This window comes from Rousettus aegyptiacus, unplaced genomic scaffold (assembly GCF_014176215.1).
Source record: "Rousettus aegyptiacus isolate mRouAeg1 unplaced genomic scaffold, mRouAeg1.p scaffold_m13_p_17, whole genome shotgun sequence".
NCBI classification, from domain to species: domain Eukaryota; kingdom Metazoa; phylum Chordata; class Mammalia; order Chiroptera; family Pteropodidae; genus Rousettus; species Rousettus aegyptiacus.
The window spans coordinates 30,804,359-30,818,918 of record NW_023416292.1 but is presented as its reverse complement, the minus strand read 5'-3'; the positions used below and the strand labels follow the sequence as shown (position 1 = coordinate 30,818,918).

The window sequence follows — 14,560 nt, the reverse complement described above, 5'->3', positions numbered from 1 at the left end:
CATGTCAAAATATTGTGAAGTGCTGAACAGCCTGAAAGCAGCAGCACGTCTGAGATTCGGTGCGGGCCTGGCAGGTGGGCGAGGGGGCCGGCTCCTACCCCACGCTCTGGAGTTCCTCGCACATCCCCAGGCCAGGGAGCCCCTTTCCTGAAGCCGAGACGGGACCGCGGCCGTGACTCGTGAGGAGGCGCGCAGGCGCCCCGCCCAGCGCTGCCCGGGCCGGTGTGCGCCCGCCTGCGCCGCCTTCCTCCCCAGGGAGGAGCGCCCGGCCCCCGTAAGGATCCCGGGTGTCTGCGAGATGAGGATAGTCACAGCACGTACCCCATAACGGTGTGTGCAGATTAAAAGCAACAGCTTCTAGAACGAGATCAACACAGAGCCTGGTATGTAACAAATACCTGATAAAACGTTTTCACTACGCCCGTTTCTTCCCGGTTTCTGGGCTCACTCTCACGTTCACGGCTCGACGTAAGTGTAAGGGGTGAACTTGCTGCTGAAAGAGCTGTCCACGGACCAGCAGCATCCGCACTACCTGGGAGCTTGTCAGAAAAGCTGACTGGTGGGTCCCACCCCAGACCTCTCGAAAGAGGACCTGCCTTTTAACAAGAGCCCCCGATGGTTCAATGCACCTTACGCCTGAGAAACCTTGGACCTGGTCGTGTGTGAGTGACTGGACTCAGACCGCACGGTCAGAGGGGAAGCAAACAGGCTGAGGACTGAGGCTTGGTTCACCCCCCACAGTGACGGGGCAGGAAGAGGGTCGGAGAGGCCCCACCGGGGGGCAGAGACTCCAGCTGACAGCAGCGGCGGCCTCTGCGGGCACCCCATGACTCCTCGGGCACCCCATGACCCCCGGGGCCGGGCTGTTCCCTGTTTGCGGGAAGGGCCCTCGCTTGCTGCACCTGGAGGGTTTCTCTCCCAGGCCCCTGACAGAGACGTGGGGAACCGCGTGTTCTGCCCCCTCAGAGAGGCCGCTGCCTTACAGCGAGGACAGGGTGATCTGACGGCCACAGGTGCCGGGGAGCCGGCCGGCCTCCCGCCCTGCACACTCCACCGTGTGCGGCGCTTCCCGCTCACGACGACTCACTTCTCCCGGCGCTAAGGGATTCCCCTACATCCGCCTGGGCTCTGTGACACGCTGCCTCACAGGGAAGTTGATTTCTCTTCCCGGCTGACGCCTTCCTATCTGTGCCTCCTCCGCCCCTGCTACAGGGGTGCCAGGGCGTCTGGGGGTCCCTCCGGAAACAGTCACGCCGCAGTGAGGGAAGGTGGGTCGAAGGGGACGCCTTTCACTTGTCTTTAAATTAGCACCTTCCTTTTATTGCAGAGTCGCCCCGTCTCCTGGCCTGGGCCAAGCTTGTCCCGACTGTACCAAACCTCAGCACCAACTGGCTGTGAGGCAAAGTCCCTTCCCCCTTTCTTAAAAAATTAAATTTAAATTCAAACATTTATTTTCTTTTCTCCATTCCCATCCCCCGCCTCCCTCCCCTTCGGCAGCCATCGGCTCGTCCTCTGCATCTAAGGGTCCTGTTTCTGTTTTCTGCTGCTTGTTCATTTCTTTTGCTTTGTTTGATTCCACATGTAAGTGGAATCATACGGTATTCGTCTTTCTCGCACTTACTTCATTTAGCATAACACCCTCTAGGTCCATCCAGGTTGTTGCCAATGGCAAGATTTCACTCGTTTTACTGCCGAATAACACTCCACTGCAGACGCGCGCCAGGACTTCTCCACGCGGTCACCTAGTGACAGGCGTCGAGGGCGCTTCCCTACCTGGGCCACACGAGCCACGCCACGGTGCACCGAGGGCTGCGTGCGTCTTTTCAAATTAGTGTGTGTGTTTCCTTCAGGTAAAGACCCAGAAGTGGGACTGCTGGGCCGTACGGCAGGTCTACGCTTCATCTTTTGAGGCGTCTCCACACTGTTCTCCATCCTGGCTGCACCAACTCACATTCTCGCCAGCCGTGTGCGAGGGGCCCCTCGTCTCTAGGTCCTCGCCGGCCCTCGGTATTTGTTGATTCGTTGATTAAGTTCATTTCTGAAGGTCTTACCTTTCCTACTAAACTATAAGCATCTGAAGGGCAGAGACTACGACCCAATCACTTGTTAATCAGATTAATAAATGGATGGCTGAATAAATACGTGAAGAATCTTGTCTTGGAGGTCTGAGAATGTGAAGAAGGGCGTTTAATCACGGGTGCGGCAGGAGGGCGAGAACTTTTCAAAAAACATGTGACATCTGAGTCAGTGCCTGAACCGCGAGTGAGTAGGTGGTCCCTGGACAGAGGAGAGCGAGAGGGCACCCCGGAGGGAGGGGTCGGGGAGCTGAGGTGAGACATTCTCCGCGCATCGCGTTCGGGGCAGAGTGAGTGGTCAGGCCTGGAGGGTGAAGGTCGGGAGGCACCTCCGCCAGGCGTCAAGGGGCCACCCAGGGCTCTCCGGGTGCGGTCAGTGTGCCTGCAGCACCGCCATCACCTGGGGACGTGCCGAGTCCCCGGAATCGCCCGCGCTGCAGGTGGGGCCCAGTGTGGCGCACGCTGAGTCAGAACCACGGGTGAGGTGGCGAGGCGGCCCCAGGGAACTCTGCGCGGTCGTGCGAGCAGAAGCCGGGGGCTGGCGGGTGAGCAGGCGCAGGCAGAGGGGGAGCAGGAGGAGAGGGGCGGGCGCTGTCCTGCACTAGGGCTCCCTGACAGGGCTCGGCAGTGCTGGGAATACAGGGGCCAGGGGCCGGACGGCGGGGGTTCTTCAAACTGAGGAAAGCGAGTCAGCGAAGAGACTGGGAGAGAACGAAGGGAGAGCTTCGGGGGGAAGAAGAGTGTGTGCATGGGGGGGGGGGTCCCCTCCACGCTCAGGGAAGGAGGCGGCGAGGGCGTCTGCAGATCAAGGAGCTACTGCGCCTCAGAGTCCCCACCTCCCCCCAACACCACCCTCAGTCACCCTGCTCTTCTCTCTCCCACGGCCGGGCCCTCTGAAGCCCCTAGTAACCTCTTCCTCAGACCTTGTACTTGACCTGCACGTGAGGCCCTGCCTCCAGCCTCAGCCCCCGCCAGGAGGAGCTTCCTAAACACTGCAAACCGGGGGCTGCCTGCGGCTCCCCCCCCCTACAATGGCTCCCCCCCACAGCGGCTCTCGGCAGGCAGCAGCGCCCCCGGGCTCGGAACGGTCATGGACACCTGCGGGCAGCCTTCTGCCACCAGGTATTTAATGAACTAGAGCCAGCATAGATGTAAACCCACATCGGGGATGACTCCACGCAACAGATCTCCGCCTCGTGTCCTGCGTGACTTCCAAATGACATTTCGCAGGGGTAAAAAAATATGTCTCTGAGTCTAGAACAAGCCTTCATCTTACTATCAACACAATATGGGTTTTTTTTCTCCCCCAGAATACTTCAAATTAATGCCGGGTAAATCGAGGGAGGGTTTCCCTCTGCTTTGTGCATCACTGTCGCGAGAGTGGCTCGGGATTTCGGAAACCCCGGCCCAGACGGCAGTGCCGCGTGGGCGGCGGGGCTGAGAACGCGGCCAGCGTTCGGGCAGGCCCGCAGCACCTCTGGCCAGCGGCTGCTTCTGCCTCGGTCCTGCGCCTCCTACGGTGGCCGTCCCTGAGTGCTGACCGGTTAAAGCACGTATTGTGAAATGCTTTTTAAAAAAAATTCCTCCTCCGTTCCACATTAGGGTAGTGTAACGATTTTTAAAGGTTTGTGGGTAGAAATGTTATATTGTCTATGAATTTCACGTTAGAGTAGTAAAGGAACTACTACAAATTACTATTTTTATAAAGGACTATATGATCTGAGAATTATCTAAAGTCTTAATTGCTTGGTCTAGAAGAATATCCTTATTTAACAAACTTGTATAATTGTATCTGCTGAGTGCTATTCTCGGCACTTTATAAATATGAACTATTTGGTCTACGCCAGCCCTATGAAATAAATGTTATTATTTCCCAATTTGGTAATGACATTTGCCCAAGGTCACACTGCTGGTCAGTGGTGCACAAACACGGGCTGGTCCGTCTTTGCTCTCAATCAGCACGTGCGGTTACCCTCCAGGGTCTCGCCTCCTCGCCCGGGGACGACCCCTCCCCGGCCCCCCCCTCCCCGCGCTTCTGCAGCATCAAAGCTGCTTGTTCCTCATTCACACTCTGCTCCGAGCCGGAAATGCCTCACTGCTTCTGCCCTCTGCCCACACCCACACGGGCCAAGCCCTTCCTCAGGCCTCTGGCCCACGCCCTAGGCCAGGTCTACAACCCCCTCCCCCTCCCAAGGACACTGTCCCCGGGCCACCCACAGCCCGCGAGGCACGATCTGTGGCACACTCCTCTTTGCGGCTGCAGCGCCCCGCATGGGAACTGGCACACAGCAGGTGCTCACACATGCTTGCAGAAGGCGCTGGGAGGGAGGAGCAAGGAGAAAGCAGCCAAAGTGTGGAGTGACCCAGACATGGCCTGTCTGCCTTACCTGTCTGCAGACAGAGCAGGACCCTAGCTCACTGACCCCAAACAGGTGCGCCTGGAATCACCATGACGACGAGGCCTGAGGGTGGCAGAAGGCTGGGGGCCCCTCTGGGGCTCCTGCCCTCATGTTCACTCCATCTCTGAGCATCCAGCAGGCACAAGGCACATGCGCATGGGGTGGGAGGAGAACCCCGGTTCTCCTGAAAGCAAGCAGGGGACAATCCCTCTGAAGGATGAAGCAGCCTGTCACCTAGCAGACTGTGACACGGAGAGCCACTGTCACATGCCCTGGGCTCACAGAAGTCAGAGAGCAAGCCCTCGGCTCTCCCAGCCTGCTAGGTCAGCAGTCAGAAATTGGAGAAAACGGATTTGGCAGCGTCCAGAGGGTATTAAATATTTATCCTGACTGCCCATCAGTAAAATCCCAGCAGAACACGCCCCGCGACAAGCCGGCTTTCTACACCGGAGGCTGTCCTCCTTGACGCTTGTTTGTTGCTTTGTCAATTTTAATGTGCAATATTTAACAGCCAGACCAAAGCATGGTCGTAAACGTTTGAAAAATGAGTGCTGACATTTCCCTTATTGCTTTTGTATTTAGGAATCTGTAATTGGAGGGTGTTTGGGTGCTCGAGAAAATCAGAAGGAAGCAAAGAGGTGCTTCAAAACTACAAGTGAAAAGAACTGATTCAGCGCTACGACTCGAGTGCGCGGCAGCCGCTGACACAGCCTCGCCTACCTGGCCCCTCGGGGTCACGCCCCGCAATCAACGGGAGTGAGGCTGGGGGAGATCAACAACCGAACAGGAGGGAAGGCATTTTTGAAAGATTTCCTCGGGATGCACACCCGGAACCGGAGCGCGCACACAGAAGAGTCAACGCTATGGCCACGACGAGCGGGTCGTGCCATCCGGCCACAGATTTTGTGCCCAGGTCAGCAGGTGGCTCTGGCAAGGCCTGGTCTTGGGCACTGACCGCACGGAACCCTCTCGGGACCGGAGGACATCAGCAGTGGAAGGCTGAGATAAATGGGCCAACGTGAGTGAGCCGAACGTCCCTGGGTTTTCTACTGGATTCTGCTGAGATGAGAATATTTGACAAAACAGTCTTAAAAACGGGTGGGGGACGTTTCTATGTGAGGCAGGGTAGGGTTTGACAGCCCATGTTTTGAAGGACGAGCTATGGAGGGAGAGCAGAAAGAAGAGAAGCCAGCACCGGCTTTGAGCTCCAATGTCCCCAACTTTTAGAGCCACCTTGTGGCAGAAATTGGAAGAAACAGAGGAGCTAGAGGAGGCACAGATTAAACTCCTACGCTACTGGCAAACTGCGTCTTGAGGAACCTCTGCAGGCACGTTGTGATCCCAACTTAAAGAAACGGATTTAAGTATCTGCTAAAGGGGACCAGGAAATCACGGGGGCAAACCACGGACATTAAATAAAAGTCCATGGTACCGACAGAATTCCTGAGCAGAAAAGGAAAAAAAAAAAAAATCTCTAGAAAATACCATAACATAATCGAATTAAGAGGCTGGACTCTGGAGCCAGACCGGCTGTCTGGATTTGAATCGCGTCTCTGCCACTTCCTATGGCTCGGGATGATTTGTTTTAGCCTCTGTGTCAATGTCCTCAGTGGTAAGATAGGCAAAGCAGCACCCCGTGTGGCATGGATCCAATGAGAACGCGGTGAGGTCTCCCGGGGAAAGCGCTCGCGATGGTGCTGGGTACGCGAGCCGGGCTCAGTAAACACGAGCTGCTACTGTTGTTACTGTCGCCGCTACCGGGGCTCAACCCCTCCATCTACGACGGAGAGCGACCTCTCCGTGAACGCGGCTGGTTACGGACGCCGGGGGAGCGATTTCCGATGACACGGCTTTAAAGAAGGTCAAAGTCGCCTTCCGTCCGCCCCGGCTGCTTTTCAGTAAGGACACCTGCGTTCAAACCTCGAGGTCCCCATCACTGTTGACTTGACTCTGGCAAGTCAGAGGCTCTCTGAGCCCCAGTGCCTCCGTTTACAAAGCGGGAGGAGCAACACCTTCCTCCAGGGTCGCGGTGAAGGTGAAGGGAGGTGATACACCCCACGCGCCCAAAACTCTCTCTGGCACAGGGTCAGCACTCTGATATTTTCCACTTCCACTTCCCCCGAAATAAAAGTCAAAGTACCAAGCAGAGCGTATGGCGGAAGAAGCGAAAAATGAACATGAAGCTCTTTGGAAAAGATTAAGTGCTAAATGAATGCATCAATATTTAATAAAGCAGAGACAGCAACACTTCAGGGATGCGGCCTCCCGGTCGTCGGCCACGCCCTGGGAGAGCGGGGCCAGGCCGGCCCCCTGGGCGCCGAGGGCACTGGCCTCACGGCAAAGGGCCCGCCCGACGGTGCTCCCGGCTCCGCCAGCCGCCGCTCCTCCCGGCTTTACCACACACACACCGACAAACTCGCTGGGCGAAGCCGCCCCAGACACGGACGCGGTCCTCAGAGTAGACCCTGAGTCCCCCAACTCTCCAGCTCCTTTTTCTACCCAGGAGGCGATAAAATGGCATACTGGGAAACAGAGACGGATGGGATCGGAGACCTGGGCCCCCATCTCGGTCCCGCCTCCGGCTCCCACGGACCAGGCCGGCTTGCCTCCGCCACGGCTCCCACACACTGGGGGGCCTTGGTTTCCTTCCAGGGGAACCAAAACGGGATAAAACATCGACACTTCATCGCTGGCTGAGCTGAGAAAGAAAACATACGTGCTGAGCGCAAAGCCTGGCACGCGGGCCACACCGCGCACGCTTCTGTCCCTTGTCCCCTTTTACTGACGCCATCAAACGATCAGAATCCAAACAACGTGCACCTTCGACGAATAATTGCTTATTCCTCCCTTCTGTGCCCGTCTTGGACTCCGAGGAGCAACAGAAACAAGCACATATTGGGGATTTATTCAAAAAGGCAAAGTCGGCCAGGGTCCTGGGGTCAGCACTCGCTCTGCTTTCCACGGCTGCAGACCACGTGACGGGCGCTGGGGCTCACGACGCCGGCCCCAGAGGCCAGAGGAGACCTGAGAGGTGCAATTACTATCACGACGCGCTCTGCTCAGTTGGGCAGGCAAGTGCCTCCCTCGGCACTCTCCACAATGAGGGCTCAGGAGAAATGGGGTCTCTGCTTAACCCTCCATTAACCTGAAAATCCACTTAGGCAGAACCGCCTCTTCCCGGAGCATCTTGTCGCCCAGGCTGAGGCTCTAATTGGCCAAGGCATGGTCCCTTTATTCATGCAGCGCACTTGCCGTAAAATCTGGTACAGAACAGGAGTCTTACGGGGTTAGGAGAGGTGAAGGGTAAACTCAGACATTATCATTCTATAACCTCACGTTGCTAAAAATAACACCGCGACCATCCGAAGTGGTCTAGCAAAACCGGGATGGGTACTGGCCATCGCTGAGAGTGGGCGGACAAACCCTTTTCGCCAAGTGTTCGAACAATCTTCACCAAGTGGGTGACTCAGAAAGAGTCTCTGCAAAGTCACCTCCTGTCCGAGCCCCGCCCTCCACCGTGTGGGTGCCTGTGCTCTCTCCTGTGCAGGGGACAGGAGCCAGAGGGGACCATCGGCTGCCACCCCAGCAGGAGATGGGGACGGACGCGAGGAAACCACAGGGGCATCGGACTTCACCACCCGCTGTGTCAGGGAAGGGGCCTGACGACGGCGAGAGTGCCCATCGCCCCCCGTCGAGCGCCCACGTTGGTGCACCCTCACCGCCTGCCGTGAGACGGACTCAGCTCCACGGGAGAAGGGACCTCCAACTCAGGCACGCGGACGGGGCCTGGTCACAGAAACAGCATGGCAAGGCTTCAAACCCTGACTCCGCCGACCACCGGCTACAGGACCCCGTTCTAGTCACTTAACCTCTTCTGGGTTTGCTGTGAATTTCCAAGAAAACAAGCAACCCTAAGCACCTGGCGCAAAGCAGTTCCCCAGTGAGGGAACTCAGTAAGCATCCCCTGCCCTCCGCCCCCCGAGGCCCCTTGTCTGCAAACAGGGGACAGTAGTTCCCTGTTCCCGTCACTGTTACGAGGATTACAGGAGATGCCATTATTCAGAGGGGCAGAGCTTCTCACTAAACAGCCAGCCTGGACACCTCACAAGCGCCAGCGTCTTACACACACACGCACCCAGGGAGCTGTTCCAGATTAAAGGAGCCTGAAGAGACGTGACAACTAAAAACAACGCGTGATCCCTGATTGGATCCTGGTTCGGAAGAAGGAAAAACTACAAAGGGAATTTGGGACAGTTGGGGGAATGCAGGTAACATCCCATAATCACGTTAAATCCCTAGAGTCCGATAACGCTGTGTCTGGGTAGGACAGTGTCCCTGTTCTTAGGAGGCACACGCTCAAGTAACCTGACGTCGTCAACTTAAATGGTTCGCGAGCAACTACAGAACACTGGCAGAGGGAGCCCGCGAATGCCGCACGACGTCGGCAGCCGGCCATCGGAAGCGGGACCGTCCACTTCCCGCAGAGCTGACGTTTCTCAACGTAACAGGCTGGGAAATGAGCGCGGCCAGGCCCCGGGCTCGGCGCGGGCCTTGCGCCCCTCCCCGCGTGTCCCCCCCCCCCACCACCACCACCCAGCACGAGCACGCGCGCCCCGAGAGGCCTACCCGGCTGCAGCACCCGGATCTCCAGCAGGTTGGAGGCCCGCTCGGCCAGCCGCGTCCAGGAGCTGTTGTAGTTCCGCCGCCACAGCTCCGCCGCACACTGGTACTTGCCCGCCTCCGTGTCGCTGGCCCGGCTGATGCTCAGGCGGACGTTGCTGCTGGACTCGGCCTTCTCGATGGCCGTGCGGGTTCTGAAGCTGGAGGACCGATCCCCCCACTGGACCCCTCCATCCCGGGTAAAAGTCACCAGGTCCTGGAACTCGACGGTGCCCACCGGCTGGAACCGCCACGTCACCGACACGGGGACCCGGCCCGGGTAATGGGGTTTGATGATGCACTGCAGGTCAAAGGAATCGCTGTACGTCACGCCTGGCGTGCGGGAGATGGCAGTGACCGCGAAGCCCGTTTCTGCGGAGAGAGCAGGGAGACTCAGGCCAGGGGAGACCCTTGGCTTTCCCAGGGCGGTGGGGCACGTGATGGGGTCTCGGCAAGAGCGAGTGGGGCAGAGCCAAGGCTCCCGGGTCTGTTTCGATGCCCGGACAAGTGCTACGTTAGCCGTCACGGGGAGGCACCACCCCACGGTTCATAAGACCCCAGAGAACGAGGCCGGGGGCAATTTCTCGACGAAGCCTTCAGGTCGCTTTGCAGTCCATCTGTCCCCATTGCGGGGTCGTTCCCGGAAATTTTGGGATTCTGTGCTAAGGCAGGAGATAAAAAGCCTCAAAGCCAACTCCTTCCTCACCTGCAAGGTGGCCACCATGTCCCCAGCCCCGGCGCCTCCTCCGCCTGGCCCACCAGTGCATGGGTGCTGGAGGAGGGTGCGGACGGAGGAGGCATCCCACGTTCCCGGGTGGGCAGTGCGGGCTTGCCCAGAAGTCCCTTTTCCACGTTCCTTGTGAAATCCGGGGGACAGAGAGAGTGAGGGACCCACAGCGGGAGGGAGAGCCCGACCTCCAGCAGGCGGGGACCTGGGCGAGGCGGGGCCCTGCAGCCACAGCAGGCTGAGTCTCTCGATGTTTCTTACTGAATGGGCAGCAGCACTAGCCCCTGACAGCGCCTCCTCCGGGACGAGCCGACTTCCTTCTGCCTTGACCTACTCTGCTACTCAGTATTAAGACACTGGGTACGGAAAACAGAGAGCGGCCGCCGTGTACAGAGCGCATCATTCCGCCCGTCACGGTGCCAATGGCTCTGCCCTTACCATGCTTCAGAGTCCTCAGAACCACCTGTAGGACAGGTAGGCTCATTGCCCCTTTTTACAGATGAGGACGCCGAGGCACAGAAAGGTTAAATCAATGGCCCAATACTGAGCTGCCGGTACATGGCAGTCAGGCCACAAGTGATCTGACTTGTGTAAGTGACTCCGGGGGCCTTACTAGGCCGCGTCAGCCACAGGAAGCACAAGGCGGTGGTGAAAGGCACACACCCTGGAGCCAGCTGCCCGGCTGTCACTTCCTGGCTATGTGACACTGAGTAAGGTACTGAGCTTCCCTCTGACCCCTAAGTCTCCATCTGTAAAATGGGTCCATGTGGAGATTAAACGAGCTAGTATTTGTAAAATACCTGGAATAGTACCTGGCATAGAGTGTAAATTACACTTGGTTAAACATGTATTTTGTTAAAGAAACAAAGAGACATAAGGGAAAATACTGTAAACTCTGCAGGGAAACGACTAGGCCCAGAAGGCCTCTCCTGGCTTTCTAAGTCAGCAGCAGGTGGGCATGCCCCGCTGATCTCTGGATCCTCGATTTGGATTTCATAAACTATCTCTGTGGATCCTATTTTTAAAAAAAGTTAAGCACAGAGGCCCATCCTTAAACATTACGTGGCTGTGACGGTCCCTTGCGCACCTGTGTGTAGAACGTGCGGCCACGGGAGTGGCAGGGACAGGACCTGCACTAGGTGTTCCTGGCCTCGGCACCTGAGGGAAGGGCGCGTCCCTGAGCAAGCGACTCTGTCTCGGCCTGATGGAGGCACACACCACGGTCACAGCTCACAGTACCCAAGGTGCCCTCGCCAAACGGTTCTAACGGTCCACGTGCGGCTGGAGGACATACCCACCTACCACCTCACCTGGGCACCGGCCACTGTCACCTCCTTGCTGAGAGGGGATCCGTTCCTAACTGCACTCATATGAAAATTCACGTGTGCCACGGGTTACTTTAGGCTGACAAGGCCACCGTTCTCGAGGGGGTGCCCTCTGCTCTGCCCTGTTCCATCCCCCGCGGCGGCTTAGAGTCGGCTTTAGCCAGAGGTGGCCCGGGGGTGGGGAACAGGTTAGAGCCCCTTGGTAACCGTGACTGTAGGAAGTACCGGACACATGGTGAGTGTGACGACATTCAGGGGAGAACCCGAACCCGTAGAATTACTTTCAGAGAAACAACCCTGACTAACCCCAAAATCTCCCTGGATATTCCCAGCCCCACGGGACGGGAACCACCAGCACTGCCGGACGGATGCCCAGGGCCTTCCTCACGGGCTCCGCCGCCGCAGGTGCTCACGGACGCCGGGCGCAGGCACAGGCATGGGGCTGCTCGGGAAACCCGCCCGCTGGACGCACTGTCCAGAGCCAGAAACCCAGCTGTCTGACCGCTGCGGAAAGCAGGCCGACCTCTGGGACTAGGCCTTTAAAGTGCATGTAATTCTATCCTGGGCGTTGAGGGGGCTGTCGCCTCTACTGCAGGTCCCCAAAGCACCAGCCCCGCCCAGGAAGAAGGCGGGTAACACGGGTGGGCCAGTGAGCAGGACATGAAGTCACAGGGACATCTGATGTCCGAGTCTCCCCTGATACAAACAGAAGACCTAACACGACAGGTTCCCCTCCCAATCAAGTAGCACACTCGCCTTTTAGAAATGTAATATACTGATTACATTAAGCAGATAAATGATGACAGAAGCCTCTTTAACTACCCCTTAAGAAGCAAATCTAATATTCTTGGGTTTTAGCAAATCTCAAGGTATCTTTTAATTTCATGGTAATGAGAAAATGGCTTTCCTAAGGAGGGGCCTTACAGAGGAGGAGATAAAAACATGGGCTTTGAAAAAAATTAAGACAGACTGCAGATTTCCTGGGTTCCGGTAGGGTGTCTGTGATTTAAAAGCTATAGCCCCGAGCAAATCAGTAAACCTGTCTCACTCAGTCTCTTCACAAAATAAAAGTGTCTACCCTCAGCCAGGTGATATCCAAAGGGACAATTAAGTTTAAGTGCTTAGACTCAGCCAGGAGCATAGTCAACACTAAATAAACGGCTAAAGATGATTTTCTGCGCTTCTGGGGGTGGGAAGGCTTTGCTCCAGCTCTTCCCGGCCAGTTTTGAAGGTGGCCATGCTCCTCTCTCTACCTGGGGCCACCACTCCTGCCCAGGAGCCTTTGCTCACCTGGCCAGAATTCCTAAAACTTTATGCCCACTGCCCAGACCCAGAGGTGGCTGGGCCGCTCCCAGCTGCCGCCAGTCTCCAGGTGTCCCACCATGCTCTGCTCCCCTCGGCCCCGCCCAGGTGTCCCACCATGCTCTGCTCCCTTCGGCCTCGCCCGCACTTCCACAGAGGGTTCCCCCAATCAAACCCTTCGAAGGTGCCCTCCATTTCCCGCCACGACTGACAGGAAACACTTCTTGACGTGGAAGCGGGCTTGCCAGAGGTCCCACCGAGAGTTCCAGACGCTCACTTACCAAGAGCCGTGATGGAGATGGGGGTGCTGGCTCGGCGCTCCCCGACGATCTGCCACTCGCCGTCCACCGCCCGCACCCACTCGGTCACGTGGCATTCGTACTGGCCCTCGTCCTCCTTCCTGCTGTTGAAGATGCCCAGGCTGAACGAGCTGGGCTGCACCTGCTCCATCTGGACACCCCCGAAGCTGCTGCGCTCCCAGTAGGACGCGCCCGGCTGCACAGTGCCGTCCCGGTCCAGCCACACGATGTTGCTGCGGCGGTTCTGCCTGTCCACGAGCTGCCAGATGACAGAGAAGCGGCCCTGTGGCTTGCCCGCCGTGCGGACGCTGCAGGAGAGGTGCAGGTTCTCACCCTCCAGGACCACGCTGGCGTTGCTGGCCACCTCCACGGAGATGCTGCTCTCTGGGAAGAGGGAGAGAATGCGCATGCGCTGGGGCATTCTGGTCGCCATGGTGCCCGCTCCCCGCCCGCCCCACCTCCCATGCAAAAGAAGGACGGATGCAAATTTCACCCTCTTCGGGTACAGGGACCACCGAGGATAAAAGCACTGGCACTGGCTGGGGTCAGCCCTGGCTGGTCCTGGGCACGGCTCCCCATGATTTCAGCTCTGACGACCGAGGAGGCCCTGTGCTATGGGCAGAAGACGAGGAAACTGAGGGTCTAAGACCTGGGGCTGAATCAGAACCTAAGGAGACACAGCACAAGGAGGTTATGCTCAGGGCATAAAACCATTTATCGGGTTATCTGCTCAGCTGGGGTTCGAGGATTTTTCCATTTGGATTTTCGGTAAGGTGACTTACTCAAAAATTCTCCTGCGCCTCTGTCTTCCCACCATTCGGTGCCACAGCAGTCAAATAAAAAAAAAAAGGCGACATGCACAGCGTGCTGAGTCCCTCAGAGTGATATTAGGAGTAGGAAACAACATGATGGGAAGTATTTGGAGGATAATGCCTGCCTGGTGTGGGTAACCGCGGGCACAGATGGTCTGGTTTCACAGACTGAGCGAGGGGTGAGCGTTCCCACTTTCCTTAACACCGAGGAAGAGAACAGAGCCGCTGGCCGGCCATCCTGCCCGTCCACACTCAGGCCTGAGGTTCCACTGTTCCTGACCTTGAAACATTCCGCCAGTCAAAGTTGGGGAGCTGGGGATAAGGAAGCTACTCCTCTCTCTCCTTTGCTGCTCACTTAGCTATATGAACTCACTCAGTCGAGTTGTTTAAAGTCTACGTATCTTTTTCTATATGAGAGGGAGGGTGTTATTTATCTCAAGAAGTTTTTTAAAGATTAAAAAGTATCTGAGGCAATGTATAGAAATCACCTAATAGCAGGTTTTCAAAAATTGACCACCATGATCATGATTCATTTTACTATTCCCAATAACTCTTCACAAACATCACAGATAGTCTAATCTTCTTAATTATACATATTATTTTGTATAATTACCTGTATTGAGTTCAAAAAGCCATAAGTATGAAAGAATACAAAATACCATAATCGATTTGGCTCTAATTTTCTGGGAACCACCCACATAAAATACACACAACAATTTTAAATCAATCAATCAATCAATCAAATCAAATTCCAGATTAAGAGGCACGCCCAATTACAGAGGGGAAGCGCACACATACCCACGACCACGCGTTTGAATCAATCTTTCCCCCCTCTGGATCTCCCCCACAGGCAGAAACAGGCAAAGGTGAGCACTGAGCCTCCCTCCGTGTGGAGCTCTTGCTATGGTGAGAATGCCTCCTACCCAGTCTAGACAGGCTGGTTTCATGGGGGAGAGAGAAGG

At 56.7% G+C, this 14,560-nt stretch overlaps 1 protein-coding gene across 5 annotated transcripts in view; it reads right to left on the bottom strand.

The window, feature by feature from the left end:
* IGSF3 (immunoglobulin superfamily member 3) overlaps positions 1 to 14,560 on the bottom strand; it is an 88,682-nt gene that overhangs the window by 15,950 nt on the left and 58,172 nt on the right. For all 5 annotated transcript variants that reach the window (XM_036235034.1, XM_036235036.1, XM_036235037.1 and 2 more), the window contains 2 exons: positions 12,769 to 13,170; positions 9,101 to 9,505 (listed from right to left, as the gene is read on the bottom strand). In XM_036235034.1, the coding sequence (XP_036090927.1) occupies positions 9,101 to 9,505; positions 12,769 to 13,170 (807 nt within the window). The remainder of the gene's footprint in view (positions 1 to 9,100; positions 9,506 to 12,768; positions 13,171 to 14,560) is intronic.